The 23,152-nt window shown below is 41.3% G+C and overlaps 1 protein-coding gene and 1 pseudogene across 1 annotated transcript in view; one reads left to right on the top strand and one right to left on the bottom strand.

Moving 5' to 3' along the window:
• The window catches only part of FMN2 (formin 2), a 268,229-nt gene extending 261,588 nt beyond the window's left edge, over positions 1-6,641 (bottom strand). Inside the window, exon 1 of the mRNA XM_063082920.1 lies at positions 5,060-6,641. Within this exon, the coding sequence (XP_062938990.1) occupies positions 5,060-6,641 (1,582 nt within the window). The remainder of the gene's footprint in view (positions 1-5,059) is intronic.
• A 961-nt stretch (positions 6,642-7,602) lies between these two features.
• On the top strand, positions 7,603-15,545 carry LOC134366491 (large ribosomal subunit protein eL18-like; annotated as a pseudogene).
• The last annotated feature ends 7,607 nt before the right edge of the window (positions 15,546-23,152 follow it).

The raw sequence follows: 23,152 nt of genomic DNA on the forward strand, positions 1-23,152 counted from the left end.
CCCCTTACCGGTCATCTTTAAAAAAAAAAAAAAAAAAAAGAAAGAAAAGAACAGAGTTCCCAGTCCCAGCATATGGCTGCCAAGGTCTATTCTGATACATGGAACCCAATAAGTTAGAGAAAGTGATAGTGTGCTTTCCTTTTATAAGGACTTTATATGTATCAGGGATGATTCAAACCTCAATTCATTCATCAGACATTAATTGAACATCTATACTGTCAGGTACTACTGCTAGAAATCAGACTGCTCATGGCCTTAAAAAAATCCCTGTAACAATTTAACAAGCCATATGAGAAAATGTGTATTCCTAGAGTGGGTCCTTCTCTCTATTGATACAAAAATCAAGACAAGCTTTAGAAAAGCCAAAATGAGAGTTGCACAGTCCAACTTTAGAACTAAAAGCCCAAGCATTTCATTAATGAGCTAGTCCTCCAAAAAGCTCACTGATCCAAGGATACATCCTAGATGGGCCACTTACTAGCTCAATGCCCTTAAGCAAGTTACTTCACTTGTCTGAGCCTTGTTTTGCTCCTTGAAAAAATGAGGATAAGCAGCTGTACTTGAAGACTGTTGTAGGGATTAGACATAATTATACAATACACAAACAGAGCCTGATAGAGAGTGGAAGTGCAATAAATATAGCTAACATCATAATTACAGGATTCACAAGCCAATAACAAATTGACCACAAAAATCAACTTACAAGGAATTGGGGGTGGGGGGAAGAGACTAAAGACAGCTCTAAGAATACATACCTGACAGCAAGGAAAGAGGCAAGAAACTACACAGACACAAAAACTCAGAAACAACAGACTAAGGACACCGTCCTACACACAGCCTCAATAGCTGTTGAGGGTATCACTAATGTTTTCACAAGGCGTAATAGTAATGTGCCTAGAGATGACATTAAGTACTTTAAAACAGATCAAACTTTTATTCCATGTGCTTAAAAACAGACAGGTAAGCATATAATTGACTTTGGAAAGATTCCTAACAGAAGCGATTTAGCAGCACAAATTTAACATGTTATATGTCTAACATGTTATATGTTACATATGTTTACACGTTATATGTTATAATCTTTAATTAACTCTAAAACTCTATTACCAAGTTTCTGCTATACTTAATATGTAAAGGAACCTCTCTCAAATTTCAGAAGAAACTTTTTCTCTCTCTTTTTTTTTTTTGGTGACTGGCGGGACAGGGATCAAACTCTGGCCTTTGGTGAATTTTTTCTACTAAACACTGAAAAAGATGTATTTAAAATAAACTAACTTTTTTCAATGACAGAGTAGTATTCCACTGAGTATATATACCACTTTTTCCTTACTGATAAGCCCTGATTTGTACATCACATATTGCACATGGGTATTGGTATTCAGTGCAGTACCCCACAGATATATACAATCAATTGTTTCAATAAAAAAAATAAAATCAAAGAAAGAAAACTAGGACCACATAAAACAATGGGGCAATGGTCAATGATGACTATTTACATAATAAACACTCAATGATATAAATTTTAAAAACGTAAACTAAAATAAATTAACTGTGAGACTGTGAGATTTTTTTTTTTTGGCAGCTGGCCAGTACAGGAATCAAACCCTTGACTTTGGTGTTATCTGCTGCACTATGCTCTAACCAACTGAGCTAACAACCAGCCTGTCCTGTGAAACATTTAAACACAATGGCCTAAGGTGAAGCCCACAAAAAAAAAAAAAAAAAAAAAAAATTACAATGGCCTAAGGCATCATCAGTTTCTTGGTAGCTAAAACAAGAGACAGTTTTGGTCTCCCTCTTTACTGGATGTTTTTATCGCTACCAAAGAGACACAAACGTGTCACAGAAATCTCTTTTCACTTGAATTTTCTCCCTATATTTGGAATGCAATAAAAAGCGAAAAACATCTCTTCTTTCCTGCAGAGCTGACTGCTCTCATTCCATGGGTTAAAAATAAAAGATGTTTATGGAAGCTTACAGATATAGCGATCACTTTCTTCAAAGGCAGCTGGCAATAGATTCAAACGAAGGCCAAAAACCAATTTCCCTAAGGACAATGCTAGAGCTGTTCAAGCCTCTGGTAATTTCCTACACACCCATAAAACAGCAGAGGATGGTAAAGAAGCCCATGCAGGTGACAAGAACAGAGTCGAAAGCTGAGAAACAGGAGCCTGTGTCCATCTGGATTCACTCTGCCACTATAAGAACAGTCTCCACAAGAGCTGCCTAGAGGGAATCTGGGCCACTCTGGCCAACAACTGCCCTTCATCCACCCCAAGAAGATCACATGTTCAACCACTAAAGGAGTACATCTTACTAAAAACAGAAAACGAACAATCTCATAAGTGAAGGCCTTAAATCCTATAACATCTTTTAAAAACAGTTTTTACTCCATATGTTATCTTGCATTCACACATGAATAAACAACGACATTCAGACTTGAATCAGTAGTCTCAGCTGCTATTTCTGGATCTGCCTCTGAATGAATCACAGTGTGACCTTGAGAAAGTTATTCCACTTCTTTCTCTACCTCCACTTTCCCACCAGCTACAAGGTTAGGTTAAACCTATTGATTCTTTTTTTCTGAACAATGCTGTGTGAAGGAGGTAAATATATAAAAGCTGCCACACAAAAATGTATCTACTGGTCAGCTATATCCAACTATCGAATACAAAGTTGGTGATGTCCATATTAAAACAACTAGCTCTGCTCCTTTACTTCACATAATAAAAAATTCTGTCTGGAGTGGTCAACAACACATAGGTGCTTCCTGAACAGAACTCCTTTAAGAGTCCCAAATTTCAAATCTGGAAATATTTAGCAAATTAAAATGAAATGCAAGTTCCAAGACTAGGTTTTATTGCTTGTTTGATTTTTGGTGTTTTTTAAGAAGACAAAACTTCAACCTCTTTAGGGCTCTAGATCTTTCAGGACTCTGTTCAGTCCTCCTCTGTCAAGTCCTCTCCCCTCATCTCCTACCAAGGAGATAAGCCACTACTTCCTGGATGCTCCCAGGGCACTGTCCTGCATATCTATACATACGAGGTACTTCAAAAAGTCTGTGAAAAAACAGAATTAAAAAATAATACGAATCTTTGCATGAATACATATTACCTGTGCATTGTAGTTATTTTATGTGTCCTCTTCACTCATTAAGTCTTGGAAAGGCAGAACCATGATTTAATGGTCTGTGTATCGCCTACCATCTAGTATACTCCCTGGCACAATGTGACTACCCTATATATATATACACAGTATATATAACATCATATATAATATATACACACACATATATACATCTATATACACATACATGCACAACAAGTATATACATATGTGTGTATACATATATATGTATGTGTATATATTTACTAAATAAATGAAATGAATAAATCCCCAAAGTCTATGCTACTAGGAATAGCATTAATATTAATGGTTGATAATCTTAATTATGGTGAATTATTCTCATCTTTAGAAAAATATACAAATGAATGTTACCTAAGTAAAAAAACACATGATTTCTTACCAATATTAAATTCACAAAAATTAACTCAATAACTTCCGTATTTTGGTCCATCAAAAATTGTCCTTTTTTCTTTTATTGCAATTTATATAATGCATATAAGACTACAAATATTCCCTTCAATTACTCTATACAATAAAGGGAAGGGAGGAAAAGAAATGGGAAAAACAGCACGTTTTAAAATAGAAGAGGCTACTCTTAAGTATAAGATTCAATACATGCAAAATAAAAGATAACCTATGGATGAAAATAAAAATGTGGTCAACAGAAGAAGCTACCACAACATTAACAACATTTAGCCATCTAAGAAGTAGTTGTCCTCATTGACAAATTTCATCTAAGTAATGTTCTGTAGATACCCTATTTATTAAAATAACAGAACTTAAGATTTAAACATTTTCAAATTGCATTTGAAAATTTTAATCATTCAAATTATTTATCGCAAACCTGCCAGTACTCACATAAATTTTTGTGCTTTTTTTTTTCCTATTCATTAAATTCTAACACTATTTCATTGAAAGTTAAGAGGAGATGTTGACTAAACATGAAACAAACACTTTATCAGTGGGCTCTTAGGTAAAAGGCCTTGGGACCTACAATCCTATAAGAAAGGATAAAAGGATAAAACTCTTGGTCCTACTTGACATTTACCACCATAAAGTGACCCCTGAGCTGTGCTTCACACTGCCCTGTGTGTGAGAATCCATAACCAACGCTGAGGAGAGGTATCAGTTGAACCAGATGCGCTTTTGGCCTTCTCACCTTCACTATCTCCAAACTGTAGCCTGTTCTCACTGGACCATGAAGTCAAATAAAAATGATCCCTAACATTTCTTGTATTTACTGATTGTCTAACAGCATGTATCAGATATGCTTGCATCAGAAAACAGAAGTGACCATTTAACTTCACTAAGCAGTGGCAATCAAACTGCTGCAAGATAGAAACTACACATTACATACAAGCATGTACACGTGTACATTGCAGCAGTCGGAGACCGCCCGGGGATAGCAGTGGAATAAATGATCTGTGCCTCCAACACCGACCCTTGTGGAAGGACCGTGAACAATTCTGTTCTTTTTAATGCTACAAGGAAGAGGTATGAAGGAAAGAGAAGAATGACGAATTAGTTAACAAGACAAACAAACAAAAAAAGTGTATCTGTCTGGTGTGACCCTGAACAACAGTAGATATTTTGGTGAAATGGGCAGAGCAGCCTTTTCTTGAGAAGACTTAGAACAGACGCAACTAAATTGTTCTCTTTGAAACCTTGGAAGAAAACTAAGTACGAGGGTACTTCCAAAAGCTCATGGAAAAAATGAATTAAAAGATAGTATGAATCTTTCCATGAACTTTTTGAAGATCCCTCATACGTGGTATTTCGCCGAGGCGGTGAACCTGGCGGAAAAGGATCCCCTAAGAAGAAACGTGCCACTGGCAGGTCATGGCCTTTCAAAGCCTGGGGAGGACGGTGGCAAGGGAAGACCCTGAGGGACTGGCGGCCTGAGACCTGCTGGCCGGCAGCAGGGCGCGCTCACCTGTGAACACGTTCTGGAAGCCATCCGGAGCCGCCGGCGCCCCAGACTTCTTGGCGGGCAGCGCCGGGGAGACCCCCACGCCGCCGTCCGCTGCCGCCCCGCGCTCCAGCAGGTGCACAGAGCCTCCGGCCCGAGGCGAGAGCGCGCCCAGCTCCTCGGTCCAGTCTGCGGAGCGGCTGAGGCCGCCCGCAAGGCCGCCGTCGGCCCGGTGCTTTTTGGCTGCGGCGGCAGCGAAGACCAAGGCAGTTCTGGGTCCCCGGCTCAAGGAGGACTCCAGCCGCCTCTTGATCCTGGGGCTCTGGCTGGGGGACTGTGACGGGGAGTGATTGGGAGAGCTGAGCTGCCGGGTGGTGGTCTTGATGTAGCAGGGGGTGATGAGCGGGTAGGGCTTGAAGCAGCGCGGGCTGGGCGCGGGGCTGCCGGGCAGGGAGGTGTCCGCAGGGTTGCCAGGCCCCGCCTCTGGCTCTTCTCCCAGCCTCTTCGGGGCCTCTCCCACCTCCGGACCCCACTCCTCCCCCGGGGAGCCTCGGGGAGCATCCTCAAAAGCATCCTCCTCGACCTCCTCATCCGTGTCCCCAGCCCCTTGCACCGGGGCTCCAGCTGCGCCCTTCCCCGGCCCGGCCTCGGGAAACGGGAAGGCCGTGGACGATGGCGAGTCTGAGGCTGACGGCTGGGCCGCCGGGAGACCGGGCGCCTCAGGGGCGAGGCGGCCACCAGGGGATGGCGGCTGCTCGCGCACCGGGGGCGAGGTGGCCAGGCTCTCGGGCAGGTCCGAGAGTGCGGACAGCGCCTGCTCTGTGTCCGGACTACCCGGGACCTCCGCAGCTCGGCCGTTCGGCCCCAGCAGGAACTGGTTAAGGCCCAGGAAGGCCCCGGGCTGAGGGGAGGCGGCCGTGGGGGTCGCTGCAGGCTCCTCAGATCCCTGCAGCCGGTGCTGCTGCTGCTGCTGGAGCTGGAGCTGCTGCTGCTGCAGGCGGATCGCCTGCTGGATGTCTGAAAGCAAATCCTCTTGCTCCGTAGCCGAGTGAAAGCTATAGATGTCCGTGTCCGAGCCCGAACTGGTCCTTTGTCCATCCTGCGCTCCTGGCGCAGTTTCCAAATCCTCGGTGACCGCCCGGTCCCCGACCCCAGTCAGGGCGGGCCCAAGACCCCCTGGACGGGTCACCTCAAAAGGGTCCGCACACTCGGTATCCGACAGGCCCGTTTCGTCCGCAGAGAGGCTGAGGTCCGGGGTCTTGGTGACCAGGGAGTGAGCACTGTCCAGCTCCCCGGTATGCAGGGCCTGGGAGTCCAGCACGTCCTCGCGGGAGCCGCCGGCGCCTTTCCCCTTGGACAGGTTCTTCCTGATCCGCAGGTTGGAAAACACCGAGGCTCTGGAGTCAGACTTGTTCTTTCTCTTGCTGGGCTCCCCGCCGGCGCCCCCGGTCCCTTTGCCGCGCTGGCCCAGCGCCTTCTTTCCCCCGCTCCCCTTCTTTGTGGCCTCCACATCCCTGGGCCCCACAGCATCCTCGCCGCCGCCGCCGCCGCCCTCGTGCGAGGCATCGCCCGCGCTCCTCCTCAGTTTCCCGTCCTGGTTCCCCATGGTGCGATCCCGCCGCTGCGCCGCCGCCTGGCGCGCTCAAGCCATGCTGGCCCTCGTCGCCCCGCAAGGCCGGGGAGTCTCTCCGGCAAGTCAGGCGGCAGGGCGGGCGATGGGGATTAGGCCCACGGCGCCCGGCTGCCGGCTCGCGTCCGAGCGGTTCTGCCGAGCGCAAGCGGCTCCCGCGGCGCGCTTTCTGCGGCTGCGGCTGCGCCCGGCACTAGCGGCCGGACATGCGCAGTGCAGCGCGCGCGCCCGCCCAGACGCGGGACGCAGCCCGGGCCCGGCCCCCGCCCGCCGCCGCCCCCCACGCCGCTCCTCCCTGGACCCGCGCGCGAAAAGCGTGTCCGCCGTCTCGGGACTCCAGTCCACCGTGCGAACTGAATGCGTTGTCTCCCCCCTGAAGAAATCGTCCGCTGGAAGATGCACACGGAACTTCAAAGCTCCCGCACCTGCCACAGGAAAAGTTAGCAAAAAGGAAGAACATTTTACACCGGGAAAAACGGAAGCCAGATTCCGAAGGTGTAGAGAAGTCACGAGATCATGGCTCCCTGCACACCGCCCGTTCGGCGCCCCTCTGCCTGCTTCCGCACGGTCTTCAATAAGTATTTGTTGAATGAATGGATTGTTCTGTTTCTTGAATCACTGATTCTCTCCTTGAACACTGTCAATGTGCTTGAGCATATGGTTTGGGAAAGGTTGTCACACATGGCCCTGCTTTATCTGTCACACAGACCTGACTAATGAGAGAACGTTAGCTGTCGTTCCCAACGTTGGCTTATCAAACTTTTTTGGACAAAAAAAAGTGCGGGAAGCAGAAAATACTGAGATCAGAGTCGATTAAGATGCTCATCTCCCGAATTCAACGTGTTTACCATGTTGACTAAACGTCATTTGTATTCAAAAGTGGTGTGTATCCGATAACTCCCAGGAGGTCGAACTCATCCATATTAAACACGTCACCATGGTGGTCGCTTATAAAAAAGACAAAGACAAAAAGCAAAACCCCTTGGCACAGACACACGAAATCAGGTGTTATGCTGTAAACCTCCATTTTCCCAAGCAAAACCTTCCAAACCCTGCAACGCAGTTTCTTAACATTCTGGCCTCAATATTAACACAAACACTTTTCTTCGTTGTAAATTTTGTCATTATTTTAAGTACGCATTAAATTTAGTTTCCTATATTTTTGAAAGTATTTTTTAAACATCATCGGTAGCTAAAGAAGCTCCAAACAAAGATTACAGTGGTACTAATAAACGTTACAAGTATTTAAGTTAGAAGTTCATTGTTAACCACTTCGAAAATTTGGAACAGCTATCCCACTTGTTAATATTTTTAAAGTAAATCCAGAAGAGGGAAAAATACCACATATTACATGATGCAATTTAAATGCGGCTAGCGAATGTGTAGTCTTCCTTAGCATATTATGAACCAACATTTTAAACCTTCCTTCTTAGCCATCTTTACTAAAAAAAAAAAAAAAAAAATTGATCCTATAAGTCTCTGATGTAAAAGCCTATGTAGAAATTATTACCCGCCTTTTTCAAACTATGTTCTTAAAAATAAATGTAACTTGAACGTAGGTAGCCAGTTGTCCTTAGGTGGCCCCTTTGAGTAAATGGTTTGGAGAAATCAATTTTAATAACCGTACCAGGGCAATATCCCAGTCTCCAAGTGATTCTGGAGCATTTGAAAAGCCTTTGTTTCTCCTCTTTCACAAGGCTGCTCTCCTCTGTCTTCTTGAATCTAGGATCCTCAGAGGATATAATTTGCCTGTGGCCATTAGAATTTTCTGCTTCTTTGAGTGCTGAGGTACTGCGAGTATTGATTGTTGCTCTTTCATTGACAGACCATCTTTGATTCTGAACTATTTGTTTTCTTACTATTTTCTTCTGTGATATATTCTAGAAGTTCAGAAGACAAAAGAAGGGAGAAAGAGAGGACTGCTGATTTTTTTCACATCCTTTGAATGTGAGACAATAGGTGACAGTTGTGCAGCAGGTCACAGTTGACAAAGCTCTATTGCATGCAAAGCCTCATTTGAAATTCACAAGTACAAGTATCAAATGTAAGTAGGTAATCTCAACCCAATAATAATTAATACAGAAGCTCGGACTCAGAGGAGCTAAGAAATTTGTCCACAGCAGCAGAGGCAATATTTGCACCTATAAATTTAGATACCAAATTCTTTATAACAAACATCACCACATAGTTTACTTGTCAGGGTAAAGATATTATAAAGGCAAACTGTAAAGGTTTGCAGAAGCATTCCTTGGTATTTCATAGATATTTAGTCAGTGATTTTTTTGTGATAGAGATTTGTTCGTATTTCATTGAGATTTTTTAAGTACTAAGCACTACGCTAGCAGGTGGTTATACAAGGGTACTTCAAAAAGTTCATGGAAAAATAGAATTGAAAGGTAATACTAATCTTTCCATGAACTTTTTTTTTTTTTTTTTAAACATGACTGGTAAGGGGATCTTAACCCTTGGCTTGGTGTTGTCAGCACCACGCTCACCCGGTGAGCTAACCGGCCATCCGTATATAGGATCCGAACCCGTGGCCTTGGTGTTATCAGCACCACACTCCCCTGAGTGAGCCCGGGCCGGCCCCTCTTTCTTTTTTTTTTTTTTTTTTTTTTGTCTTTTACCGTGACCGGCACTCAGCCAGTGAGTGCACCGGCCATTCCTATATAGGATCCGAACCCGCGGCGGGAGCGTCGCCGCGCTCCCAGCGCTGCACTCTCCCGAGTGCGCCACGGGCTCGGCCCCGGCCCCTCTTTCCATGAACTTTTGAAGACGCCTCCTACAGTGTTGATCAAAGCAGACTTGCTCCCTGCCCTCAGGGAACTTGCAGTGTAATGGGTGAGGCCCAAGACCGACAATGAGCAAGTCTGTAAACAATATATAATCAAAAATTGTGATCAAGGATTTGGAGGTTAAGAAAAGATGCTCTAAGAAAGGAAATAACCTACTTTAAAGTGGGTGGACAGGGGAGGCCTCTAAGAGGACCTGATATTCATGATGAGAAATGAAGGTGAGAAGGATTCAAGCAACCCAAATATAGGAGAAAAATATTTGGGCAGAGGAAAAAGTGTGAATCAAGGTTGGGAAGCCAAGTAGTTTATTGATAAGAGCAGATGCTGTGGTCATTCTATGCCTCAGAATCCACAGCAGCTAAGATCCTGGGAGGTCTCTTAATATTTTACATTTCCAATTATTATCTATTTTCAATATAACAGAATGGAGTATTAATTATTTAACATCTTTTAAAAACTATCTGATGCTTGCAGTAATTTATGTAGCTAGGTTATAAACCAAGCAATGGTATAAAATGGGGGAACAGAGGTTAATGGGATCACCCTGGGAGCCCCTTCAACCTGAACAGGTGGGAGCCTCTTTCCGTAACACATCCCCCACCCTCATGATTCTAACAGGTAGCCATCTTTTGTCCCTTTTCCGTCCCCCCAAAACACTGGAAAAGCCCTATTTCAACCCTCATCATTCTACCATAATAAAGTAAATTCCCCTCTATCCCCTGCCTGCCTTTTTTTATTGATACTTCTTCAAAGTAGCTTGTTAGTATGTAGGGAAAATTGGCCCTAGAGAAAGTGGGTTCAAATCTTGATTTTACTATTTATTTATTGCCTGGGTGATTTTGGACAAATAACTTAAACTCTGTGAAGTTTAATTTCCCCATCTGTAAAATAAGTATAATAGAAGCCACTTTATAAGATCATTGCAAGGATTTAATCAGGCAGTGTATGCAAATAGCCTAGCACATAATTGATGCTTAGTAAATGTAAAACAAAGTAAATAAGAGCCAGTTACATAACCCAAATACATTGTTCAGGCCTCTTACAGCCAAGGCACCCTAGAAACACAGAAAGGCAGAATTGTTAATTTACCAAGACTGAGGAAGCCTGCCAGGCATGAGAGGCTGGACATTCCCAAGCTTTGTTGCTGGGTATACTGAACTGTCATCCTGTTGACAGAGACCTTCTACTTATGCCACCCTCAGATGACTGCCAAGGGGTGAGTGTTTTTCCAATTGGTGCAGGGCTTTCCTGCCTGTAGATGCTGGATTTCATCCACCATAGCCTCAGAGATGAGGGCAGGAGAGACTGAGCCCTGAGCCACTGACCCAGGACTCCCGACCAGAAGATTCAGGCTGAGTCCAGCTTTTGATTCCACTCCAGGAAAGGAATGCTTATCCAAGAATCCCCAATTATAAGAAAGAGCAGACGTGACTCCATCCTGGGTACACCAGACCTGACTACATCTGGTAGTTTCCTCAGAATACATTTTCTAAGTGTGATCTAATAGTGAATATTGATAGCTTGAGTAAATTGATAAACAAAATGTTGTACATTCATACAATAGAATACTATTTATTAATAAAAAGGAAATACATGCTGCAATATGGACAAACCTCAAAGACATTATGCTGAGTGAAAGAAACCAGAGATAAAAAACACCATCTTTATAATTCTTTTTATATGAAATGCCCAGAAAAGGCAAACCTATAGAGACAGAAATGTAGGCAGCCTCCAGAGGCTGGAAAATGCCAGGAAATTTTTCTTCCATAGAGCCTCCAGAAGGAATGCAGTCCTGCCAACACTTTGATTTTAAGACTTCTGACCTCCAGATCTACAAGATAGTAAATTTGTGTTGTTGTAAGCCACTAAGTTTGTAGTAACCTGTTACAGAAGCATTCGAAAACTGCTGCAGTGTTTAAAAAAAATGAATGAATTATCCTCAGAAGAACTTCAAATTCAACCTTCAGGTCTGTCATTAGCAAATGTTACTTCTATAAACATAGGAAAAATCCTTATTAAGAGATTATTGGATCCCCGTACTGGCCTTTATAAAATCATACACAAAATAGTTTGTCAATTTAAGAAATTAAAATAACAACAAGGATTGATTGAGACTGAGCCACACTAAGGAATCAGAACCACAGTAGTTACTTAACAATTAATTTAGAGAAGAAATAATCTATAGGCTTTGTTACAGTAAGTGCCCAATCTTATATTAAAAGTTGGGGCTACTCTAATCCTGTTTTTGGTTTTAATTTCTCCCTATATGATGATAATTCTCTCTGCCCTCAGTCTCAATCTAATATGTCCCCAAATCCACTTGCCTGCTTGACATTTCCTTTAGGTTGATTTATAGACATCCCTAATTCAACATGTCCAAAATAATCCACCAGCTGTGCCCCACCCTGCCTCCAAACTTATGTTCTCGTATCCTTTATTCCCTGATATATGGTTACCAATGAGAGAAGTAAGAAAAACATCCTCAATGCTTTTTTGTTGTTGTTTTGTAATTCTTAAACTTGTCTGTTATCTGTCCTCTCCTTCCCATTCTCCCTGTCACTGCCACAGCCATAGTCGAGCTCAAATTCCTCAGTTTCACTCTCCAGGATGCTGTCACTGCTTCCTCATCTACCTCAAGGCACACACAGCTTCAGTGCATTCCAGACCTCAGAAAAAAAATTCTAACATGTAAATTTAACCCTTTAACACTCCCCTCTAAGATTGATCTGTTACTCTCTATCACCCATTTAGGGTTAAGGCCTTCAACAACCTGGCTCCTATCTCTTTGGTTTTGTGCTAGAGTTGCACATATATGATTGCTTCCCCAGCATTTTAGAACAGTGCCCAGTTTCCATTTGGAAATCCATGTGCTTCTGGGGAAGCTGACTTAACCCCTGCCCTGGAATGGAATATATGACTTAACCACAAAAATACTATTTTAAAAATGGGCATCGTTGGAAGACATTATGCTACAGAAACCAGCACAGAAAGACAAACATCACATACTGTCACTCATATGCAGAAGCTAAGAAAGTTGAACATATAGAAGTAGGACAGTAGAATAGCATTTATCAGAGGCTGTAAAGGCCAGGGAGATACGGGGGACAGGAGGGAAAGAGCAACAGATACAAACTTACAGCTAGACAGGAGGAATAATACCTAATGCTCTATAGCACTGTAGGGTGACTAAAATTCATGACACTTTATTGTATACTTTCAATTAGCAAGAAGAGAAGATTTTGAATGTTCCCAACTTTTTTTCAATTTTTTGGAATAATTTGAGAAGAATTGGTATTAGTTCTTCTTTCAAAGTTTGGTAGAATATAGCAGTGAAGCCATCTTGTCCTGGGCTTCTCTTTGATGGGATTCAATCTTGTTACCTGCTATTGGTCTGTTCAGATTTTGTTTTTACTTTTTACATAATTAAATTTTGGTAAGTTGTAAGTGTTCAGGAATTTATCCATTTCCTCTAGGTTTTCGGTTTGCTGGTATATAGTTGTTCATAATAGTCTCTAATGATCTTTTGTACTTCTGTGCCATCAGTTGTCATGGCTCCTGTTTCATTTCTGATTCAAAGAAATACACTTTTAATATCACTTTTTGGAAGCCTACAAAATATGTAAAATAACATAGGGTTTTAGTAAGGTTCACAGATCTTTACATATAAATGAGAAACACCGACTTATCTTAAAAGCCAGTGTTTTGCAAAATCCAATCAAGTGACCAACTTGTACCGACTGTAGAGTTCTTTAAGAGGCTCAAGAATTAGGTGATAAATATAACATGAATCCAGGAAAATAGCCTGCATCTTGAAGTTATGGAGTCATTGACACAGAAACTATAAATGGGGTTGTGGACAAGAATGTAACATCTTCTCCCAAATCTCCTGTAAACAGAGAAGGTAACTTATTTCTCTCTTCCTTGTGCTTTTGCGCTGTTTGTGCTTGTGCTTTTTCTTTCAATTAAATAGACTTTATTTTTTCATGCTGTTTTAGGTTTGCAGCAATAATTAGTGGAAGATACAGACAGTTCCTATATGACCCCTGCTCCACCCCCAACAACTTCCCCACAATCCATATCACACACCACACTGATACATCATTAAAATGGATGAAACTGCCTTGGACACGTGAAACATCTTTCTTAGCAGGTAAGCATCTTCTCAGTTTCAGGAAGTTTCTAAATGTTTAGGAGAATCAAAACCATAGTATTACCATTTTTGTGTTAGGAAATGTGCATGAATTTCTGTTCTTACTTATTTTTAATGTGTAAAATCAGTTGGTCTATTAGAACTTCAGCCTTACAACCTTAAAATGCAAAATCTTCTTTTTCTTTTTTCTTTTTTTTTTTTTTTTGGCAGCTGGACAGTATAGGGTTTGAATCCTATAATATGCAAAATTAATTAATTGACTTAGACTTGTGATTTTAAGTTGAAATCTTCCTGAGCTAGAACATTTATGTGAACTTAAACTTTACTGTATTTAAAAGTTTAATTTATTACATTTACAAAGACTACCTAGTACTCTGGGAGGTTTTGTTTATTAGATCAAAATACTTTTGAAGGAAATCAAATATATTAAATTTGCAAATACAGTTTTAAGTTTTAAAGACATAAAGTTTATAAATGAAGCCAAGCTCAGAATTAATAACAGGCTCTCTAGAAGGAACAGTGAACAATTGCTCAAAGTAGAATAAGAATTTTAGGTTATAAACTTTGAAACCGTAGGGAAAAGCTAAGATTTTTAATTTGTGACTTTAATAAATTGAACATTAATTTTTAAAAAAATCTCAATAGAATCTTTGACATATACGAAACTGCCTCTGAGGCAAAATAAAACAAAACCCTTTGTATTTAATATCTTTTTATTCTAGGGTTCATCAAGCCTTTCTTCAATCTTTCAAAGTCCTAAAATTATATGCATCAAAACATAGTTTTGGTATTTTGCCTTTATCTCTTTTCTACCATGCAGTAAAACTCCAGACTGCAGAGACAATGTCTTATTTATATTTAATTCTACAGTGTCTGGCATGGTGCTTTGTCACACAGTAGGTGCTCAATAAATGTTGATTACACACAGTAAAAGTTTTAGGGAAAAGAGAAATATCAGAATTTGACAAAATACTTCAAATTTACCATCAAATTTATCAAATATTTCAAATTTATTCACTATCAAGACAGCTGGATCAGAGCAAATTGACTCACACTGCAGGCATGTCTGAGATGACCTGAAACGCAATCACCATTTTGTCATGTCTCAAAATGGAAAACCATACACAGTTCATCTCTGTTTCCTATCTGATCACATGTCAGATAAATTCCACAGGAGTTGCTGTTGGGCATTTAATGGCAATTTGTACATGCTGTCCCTGAATAGATAGCACTGATGCTTCTGAGTTAATTGATAGTTGGTTGTTTCTGGATCTTGATTTTAAACATTGACTTTGTCTTTTCAGACGTGGATGGGCAGAAGGCAACAGCGTGGGAGCTGACATCCACCACAACAAGGACTGAAAGGTTTGGTGCATGGAGCCCAAGACCCAGGACATCTACCTAAGGCTGTTGGCCAAGCTGGACAGATATCTGGTCAGATGAACCAACTCCACCTTCCACCAAGTTGTGCTGAACAGGTTGTTTATGAGTCGCACCAACTGGCCATCCCTGTCCTTTTCCCAGATGTTCTACAAAATGAAGCTTCTTGGCCAGGGAAACAAAATGGCTGTGGTTGTGGGGACCATAACAGATGGCGTCTGGGCTCTGGAGGTGCCCAAACTGAAAGTGTGTGCATTGCATGGGACCAGCCAGGCTGCAGCCACATCCCCAAGGCCAGGGGCAAGATTCTCACCTTCATCCAGCTGGCCCTGGACTCCCCCAAGGACTGTGGCACTGTCCTGCTCTCTGGTCCTTGCAAGGGTGGAGAGGTGTACTGGCATTTCAGCAAGGACCTGGAAACCCTGCACGGCCACACCAAACCCTATCTACATCCCAAGGGCTGGGAGTCCAAGTGCAAGAGGCCAACGGGCCAGCTGTGGCTACAAAAACAAACCCTGGATTCTTCCCTGTTATGAAAAAGATTTTGGATGTTGAAAAAAATTTTTAAATAAATAAATAAACATTTACTTTGTCATAGTGAAGAGAACTTGGAAACAAATAAACAAACAAACAAAAATTGAGCTCAAGGCCTGATTCTATCATAAAGCAAACGTAATACCCCATCTGTGCAGCCTGGGCAAATCGCTTCCCCTTTCTGAACATATTTTTCTCTGGCAGTAAGAGGAAATGATATTAGTACCTGCCTCACAGCATTTCTGTGTTTATAAGATGCAATAGAAACTTATAACCTCAGAAAGACTACACAAAAGAAATACACACCTGCTATATGCCCACAGTAGCTATTTCTCTCATTTGTCTTTTTTTTTTTTGGTCGTTTTTTCGTGACCAGCACTCAGCCAGTGAGTGCACCGGTCATTCCTATATAGGATCCGAACTAGGATCCGAACCCGTGGTGGGAGCGTTGCTGCACTCCCAGTGCAGCACTCTACCGAGTGCACCACGGGCTCGGCCCCTCTCGTTTGTCTTCACAGAGCATTCTGCATTTTTCCTGCTTGAGCATGGTCTGCAGCCCAATAGGACTGGCCCTGCCTGGAAGCTTGTTAAACATGCAGACCCCAGGTCTTACCACCCCAGACCTACTGAATCAAGGGCTGCATTTTAGCACAATCCCAGATGATTGCACCATGGAGTTTGAAAAGCACAGTCTACATAGAAAAAGTTCTTCTTTATTGTTCTTATTTCTTATTGCTGTGGTACTAAGTCATCACAAACTTAGTGGCTTAAAACACACAGATGTATTATCTTACAGTTCTGGGCATTAGAAGTCCTAAAATCAAGGTTTCCAGAAGGGCTCTAGGGAAGGATTCATTACCTTACCTTTTCCAGATTCTAAAGGCCACCAGCATTCCTGAGCTTACAGCCCTTTTCTTACTTCACTCTGACCAGTGGTACTGTATTCAGATATCCTTCTCTGACTTGGCTCTACTGCTTCCCTTTGTCATTAGTAAGGACCCTTCTGATTACCTTGGGTCTACGTGGAGAAGCCAAAATAATCTTTCCATCTCAAGATTCTTAAACCTTAATCATTTCTATAAAACTCTCATATAATATCCTGATCTTTTATATATATATATATATATATATATATATATATATATAGAATGTATAATAAAGTAACAAGTTCTTGGGGGCCATTATTCTGTGGTCTACCAGGTCTGTAACTCAGCCTAATTTCTCAGAAGTCCACTTCAAAACAGTGACACCTGAATGACATGCTTTTATTTATTTATTCATACAATCAGCTGTATCTTTTATATTCCAGGGTCTAAATACTGCCCAGTGATCACTCTATGTTCTTTCTGTCATCTCTCTCTTCCATCCCACCTCCCAAAAACTCTACTCTCTTTGACTTGCCCACACCACCATTTCTATCTCTTGTCTCAATAGATGACTTGGCCTCCTACTTCACAGAAAAATTACAAGCCACCAGACAAGAATGTCCTCAACTTCTTGATATTCTCTTTTTTCTCTGATTTATTCATTCAGCAAACATATACTCGATGTCAAACTATGGGCTAAGCACTGTCCTAGGTTTGCAGATGAAATGGTTCCAGCTGTCATAGAGCTAACTTTCTAGTCTGGAAGAGATCAAAATAGAAATAAGGAAGAAAGGAAGGAGGAAAGAAAGAAGAGAAAAAAGAAATATCAGATGGTAAAAAATGCCACACTGAGAATATATGATAATGGACTAGGTAGCTACTTAAGAGGGGGTGGTCAAGAAAGTTTGAAGAGAAGACACTTCAGTTGAGATGTGAGATAAGAAGGAGCCTGCTATGAGAAGGTCTCTGGTGGACATGGTGGGAAAGCACACCCAGAAAGGGGCTCCGGAGTGCTATCAAACCTTCACATGCACAGACACAATCCTTCTCTTTTCTCTGTGTCCTCTGATTTAAGGAAAGCCATCTCCACCTTTGTTCTAGATTAGTAGTCTTCAGACATGGTAACCTCTCTTGGGAATAAGTTACAAAGGGCTCTGTGCAAGTACATTTTTAGAAATCATTTATCTGATCCTAAATTTCCATGAGTACTCTTTTCTAAAATTGATCTGAGAATATGCTTTAAGGTCAAAGTATCATCCTTTTCTTTCCCATGCCATCCCCCTTTCATACGGTGTAAAATAGTTTGAAGACGACGTGCTAGCACATTTTCATACCTGAGTGCATCAGAATCAACTGGAGGGCTTGTTAAAACACAAATCACTCCACCCCCAAAGTTTCTCATTCACCGGGTCTTGGGTGGGACCTAAGGATTTCCATTTTTCACCCGTTTCCAGGCTTCTGCTGCTCCTCATCTGCACTTTGAGAACAACTGCTCTAGAATTATTAGCCTACATTCAGTTGACTAAACTGGAAACACGAGTGTCCTCTTGACCATCCTTCTCTCACATCCTTCACACATAATCATCCACATGTCTTTTCCATGTATTCCACATCCCAAATAACAAGCCGGTGCATCCACTACTCTCCATCCCCTCCACCATTACCCTCCTGCTCTCACCTGGATGACTGCCACAGCCACTGAGCCTACCTCAGCCGTTTCTCTACAGTGCAGTCAGAAGACCTTTCCGCAGCCCAGCCACAATCATGTCACAAACCTGCTCAGGACCTCCAGCTACCTTCAGTTATGCTCAAGATGCAAGACCCATCTTCTTCTTGTATCTTTTTGGCTCTGCTCATGTTTAGACTTTCATTTGGGGACAGTACAGCTTGTCCTTCCCCACCTTCCATACACACCACCATTATAATCTCCAAATATACTGAGGAATTTTTTTATCTATTGTTGTTTCCATGTGCTCTCTGCTCTCTCTCACCTCCGAGGATGCTGTTTAAGCTGTATGGGAAAATCCTCTGCATCCTCTCCCCTGCCCTCCACCCTTTTTTACTATCTAAGTCCTACCCCTCTCCAGATTACATCAAAGAGCGCGTCTCAGATTCTGTACGACGAACTTAAGATCTTCCAAATGTGCTCTCAGTATCCCTAATCTTGGCTTCAATGATCACACTTGTCACACTTCTTGGTGCTTGACTATCTGTTTGCTTGTCTCTCTCCTACTGGATTTCAGTCCTCTGAGGGTGGGAGAGTGTCCTGTTCACCTTTGTATCTTTAGAACTCCAGGCAGTGCTGGGTACATGGAAGGTATGCTTTGAATGAATTAATGTACTTCCCATTTGCCTTGTCCTAATGATGAAGTGGCAGGAAAGATTAATATACTCTATGGTCCCTGCCTCTAGCAAGTTCACACAGAATGTGGCTGGAAGACACACACACAAAGAAAGAACAGACAGTATGGGTAACTGTGAGAATAAGTGGCATGGAATAATATATTATATCCAGTTATATTTTGAACATTATTCATATTCAAATGACTGAAGTTTAGAGAGAGGGGACATAGTGATCCATGGAATGACTGGAAAAGACTAAAAGGAAGACCTTGAACCTCCATATTTCATCTTCACTATTTTCACAATTCAGGACAAAGGACTTTTTTTTTTTTTTTTTTTTTTTTGAGTCCTTGGGCAAAGCTGTGAATGATTTATTTATTGTCAATCTTTTCCCAGACTGAGAGCTATCATTCCAAAGAGAAGTTTGGCAGCCTGCCCCAGACCTTCATTTGCAATGAGTCCAAAGCTTGTAATTTCTATTGATTACTATTATTTTTGCATTTAGTTCAGATCTGATCACAGTGAATGTAGATAGCTATAGAATTTCAGTTTTTGGAAACTGCACAGAATCCCTATTGCTACAATCAAATGACAAAAAAGTTCCTCCAAAAGCTAGTTTAGCAATTGCTGTAGTTGAAAAATATATAATAGTGTTTACTTTCAGAAATGTTTACTTTTATTTATTTATATTGTTTTTTGGTGGCTGGCCAGAAGGGCGATCTGATCCCCTGACCTTCTTGTTATAAGGCTGCACTCTTAAGCAGCTGAGCTAGCCAACCAGCCCCATTTTGTGCATGTGTGAATGGGTGTGTGTGCTTTCAAAGAGATTTAAAGGTGGGTTGACGGGTTAGATCCGTTGCTTAGAGTGGTGCTGATAACTCCAAAGTCCAGGGTTCAATCCCTGTAAAGGCCAGCTGCCAAAAAAGAAACAAAACAAAACAAAAAACCAAAGAGATTTAAAGGAATCCAATTTCATTCAAGTCTTATATACTTCACAGAGTGAAAATACTTAAGGCTTCTAAGAACCAGGTGTTCTTATGTCTAGAATTAAGACAGTTTTAAAAAGCATTTTAGAGTGTTGACCTGGTACTAATAAAAGTTCAACATCCATGCTAGCAGTGCTTATTAAAACACTATAGCAAAGATATAAGTTTCCCATATGTGAGAAACAATTGTAGTTCTGCCATCACTGCTCCATGTGACCATTGGGCAACAGAATCGCTGCTGCTCATAGGGTTGCTTTATTTACTTAAAAATAGGTCCGGCCAGTTAGCCTTGTTGGTTAGAGATCAGTGTTGTAACACCAAGGTCAAGGCTTTGAATCCCCTCACTGGCCAACTGCCAAAAAAAAAAAAAAAAAGTTATGCATGTTTATTTAACATATATCCTTGCAGTTTCCCTGATTATTCCTGTAAAAAAAATCCCCAGAAAAAAATAAGCCTCCAGATAAACTCTTGCAGGGAAGAAAAGTGAATTGCTGTACGTGGACCAGAAGACCTAAGACAAAGCTAGGCACTTCCAGACTAGAAAGCCCTTCTGGGGAAATGATTTATGGGAATGCAGCAAGGAGGTTTGTGAATGTCCGTGGGATGCAATTCCGAGCATAAAAGTCAATAAAAAACAAGGGGTGGAGTTTGGAAGTGGGCGAGGCAGACAAAGAGAGCAGTCAGAAGATGGTCTTGGGCACAGTAGTGAGCTGGCCACGTGTAGGAGGGTGGAGGGTCAAAAATGTTTGCAGATGCCAATCGAATCAGATCTATGTGAAGCAGGAGAATGCCAAGAAAAGGACGCAAATAAGAATGGAGCAAAACATAGATGAAATTATTGGAGCACGAGTTCTCTGGCTAAAGAGAAAGGGGTAGAGGTGAAAAGTGGGAATGAAGTGGGGAATATGTCATGATAGGTACAATGCACAAAAATGTAGTGAGTGCATTGATTTTGCAATGTAAATGCTGTGTATTCTCTAGAGAAATTAGCTACAGGGGTTCAAGAAAAGGAGTCAACTAATATAATACTGAAGAAAAATCACAAACTTTGCAAATGGGAAACATAAGAATTATTTTTTATTGCCATTAATAGGCTGACGAGGTTGAGGGAGTTACTAAAGAGCAAAAACAAACCATACCAAAACAGAAAAATAATTTTGTGCTGATGAACAGGGGAAATGTGGTACCACACACCATATGGTAATTTTGGAATATATAAAATATATTAATTAGGGCTGGCCAATTAGCTCACTTGGTAGAGCATCATGCTTATAACATCAAGGACAAGGACTTGGATCTCCATACTAGCCAGCCACCAAAAAACATTAAAAAAAAAAAAAAAGTATTAATTGAACTGAAACTGTTAGTTATAGTTACATTTCATATCTGTGCTGCACACATTTAGTTTTAAAAGATACAGCATGGGAATATTAAATAGACTCTGGCATCAAAATAAAAAAGAGCCCATTGTAGTTAACTGAATGTGTCTTCCTATAAATGGTAGTGTAAACAAGCATTCCTCATAGACTTGAGTGGAAGATCTCCTGCAGATAATTCATATTCAAAATCTCAGATGCAGCCACTTGAGAGGATAAGCAGAGAAATAAATATTACTTTCTCCCCTCAATATTTTTTGGGGGGCAGCTGGCTGATTTAGGCATCTGAACACTTGACCTTGGTGTTAGCACCATGCTAACCCAAGTGAGCTAACTGGCAAGCCCTTCCTCTCAATTTATTTTCTTATGAAAAATGAGATTTTAAATATTGGATATATTCTCCTTTTCTACCGTGCTTTATAAGGAAGCTCATATAAGAACCGATTAAAAATATATATATTGACTGGCAATAAACAAAAGTATTCTTTCCTGGAAAATGTATATCATAATTTATAAGAGAAGTATCTGTTGTTGTTATTGTTATTTTATTTTATTCTACAATGCTGCAAAAGCTTGTATTCAGCTGATAGTATTTCATTGCCATTTTCAGGCATTGTAGCTTGCTAATAATTTGGCCAAAATTCATGAGAACTGTTCAAATGAGACAAACTTTAAAACTCCAGTCGGAGATTATTGTGAATTCTTGAAAGCGCTTTTTTGGGGGAGAGTACTAAATGTTTTAAATCTCTTCAGTTAGTTCTTCCCACAGTAGCTTAGCAGTTGCTATCTTTGTGTTACAAATGCAGATACTGAAGGAAACTCACGGTTAATGACCTTATTCAAAGTCACTGAATAAATTAGTTTCTGTCCTCCGGTTAGACTTGTAACCACAGTCAATACGTGCAGTCTGTCTCCTGAGCTGTGTTGCCAGTAATTGACCCTTTAAATACTTTAGGTTTTCAAATCTAGTTTAAAAATTCAATGGAATTAGCCCATAAAACTGAGAACGCACACACAATTTATCTACTTTGCAGCATTGTTTAGTGCTGAGTAAAAATCTGGGAGCTTTCAGATCCTGACAAATCCAGCCTGTAGAAATGTGTTGTTTGGCCAACAGAGTGAGTATTGGAGTACTGAAAACTTTGGTTTTAAACTAGTTGCCAACATTTAGAAATTAGGAGTTTTGTGCAGCTGGCTTCTTTAAAAATTTAAAGATCTGGGGTCATCTTCTCAAATGGTAAAATTCCCCTGGAGCAGGCTCCGTTTAGAAATGCATAGTTCATCCCCATCTCCATGTAGTTCTTTCATCATTTATGTTAAGTGCCTGGCCCCTGCAGGTCACAGTTAGAGAAGACTTGGTGTGGAGGGAGCCAATCATATGACCAGATTAGAAACCTTCAATAGTTTCCAGGCATGCCAAAGACTTTACAATGGATCTCTACTATTCTGTGTTATCTTTCTCTACTCCCTACCACTATCTTCCTGTTTCCATCCCAAAATGTGAACCTTATAAAGGTTTGTTATAGGAAAGTACACTGAAAGTATTTGTTATAGAGAGCTGTGTTTGTTTACCTCAGGTTTTAAAATAATGTTTGTCATAGAGAGAGGAATTGCTCACAAATCTTGTGAGAGTTAACTATACTATGGCTCTGTTGGTCTTGTTAAAATAAAAACAATCAAAATAAGAAGGAATGTAGATTACCTTAGAGTTTTCCTTTTCTACCCTTGACTCTTTGCAGACTTTTTTTCAAGGAAAATAAACAAGAGGTTTATTGATTTATTTATTTGGGGGGCAGCTGGCCCATATGTATGTAGTTCTAATACACACATTTTAAAGCACAATGCAAAAGTTTATTCTTTTAGAAACTACAAACTGTTAGCATTCCCTAAACGGATCGCACTCCTTATTCCTCTGCCGGTGCCCATGAGTGCCTCTCCTAAGACGATCCTGCCCGCACCCCATCTCTGGAACCCCCTCTCCACTCGGTAAACTCCTACATACCTTCCAAGACTCTCTTAATGCCACTTCCTGGGTGACATCTTCCAAGACCTTTGCA

Source organism: Cynocephalus volans, chromosome 18 (genome assembly GCF_027409185.1).
Source record: "Cynocephalus volans isolate mCynVol1 chromosome 18, mCynVol1.pri, whole genome shotgun sequence".
Lineage (NCBI taxonomy): Eukaryota > Metazoa > Chordata > Mammalia > Dermoptera > Cynocephalidae > Cynocephalus > Cynocephalus volans.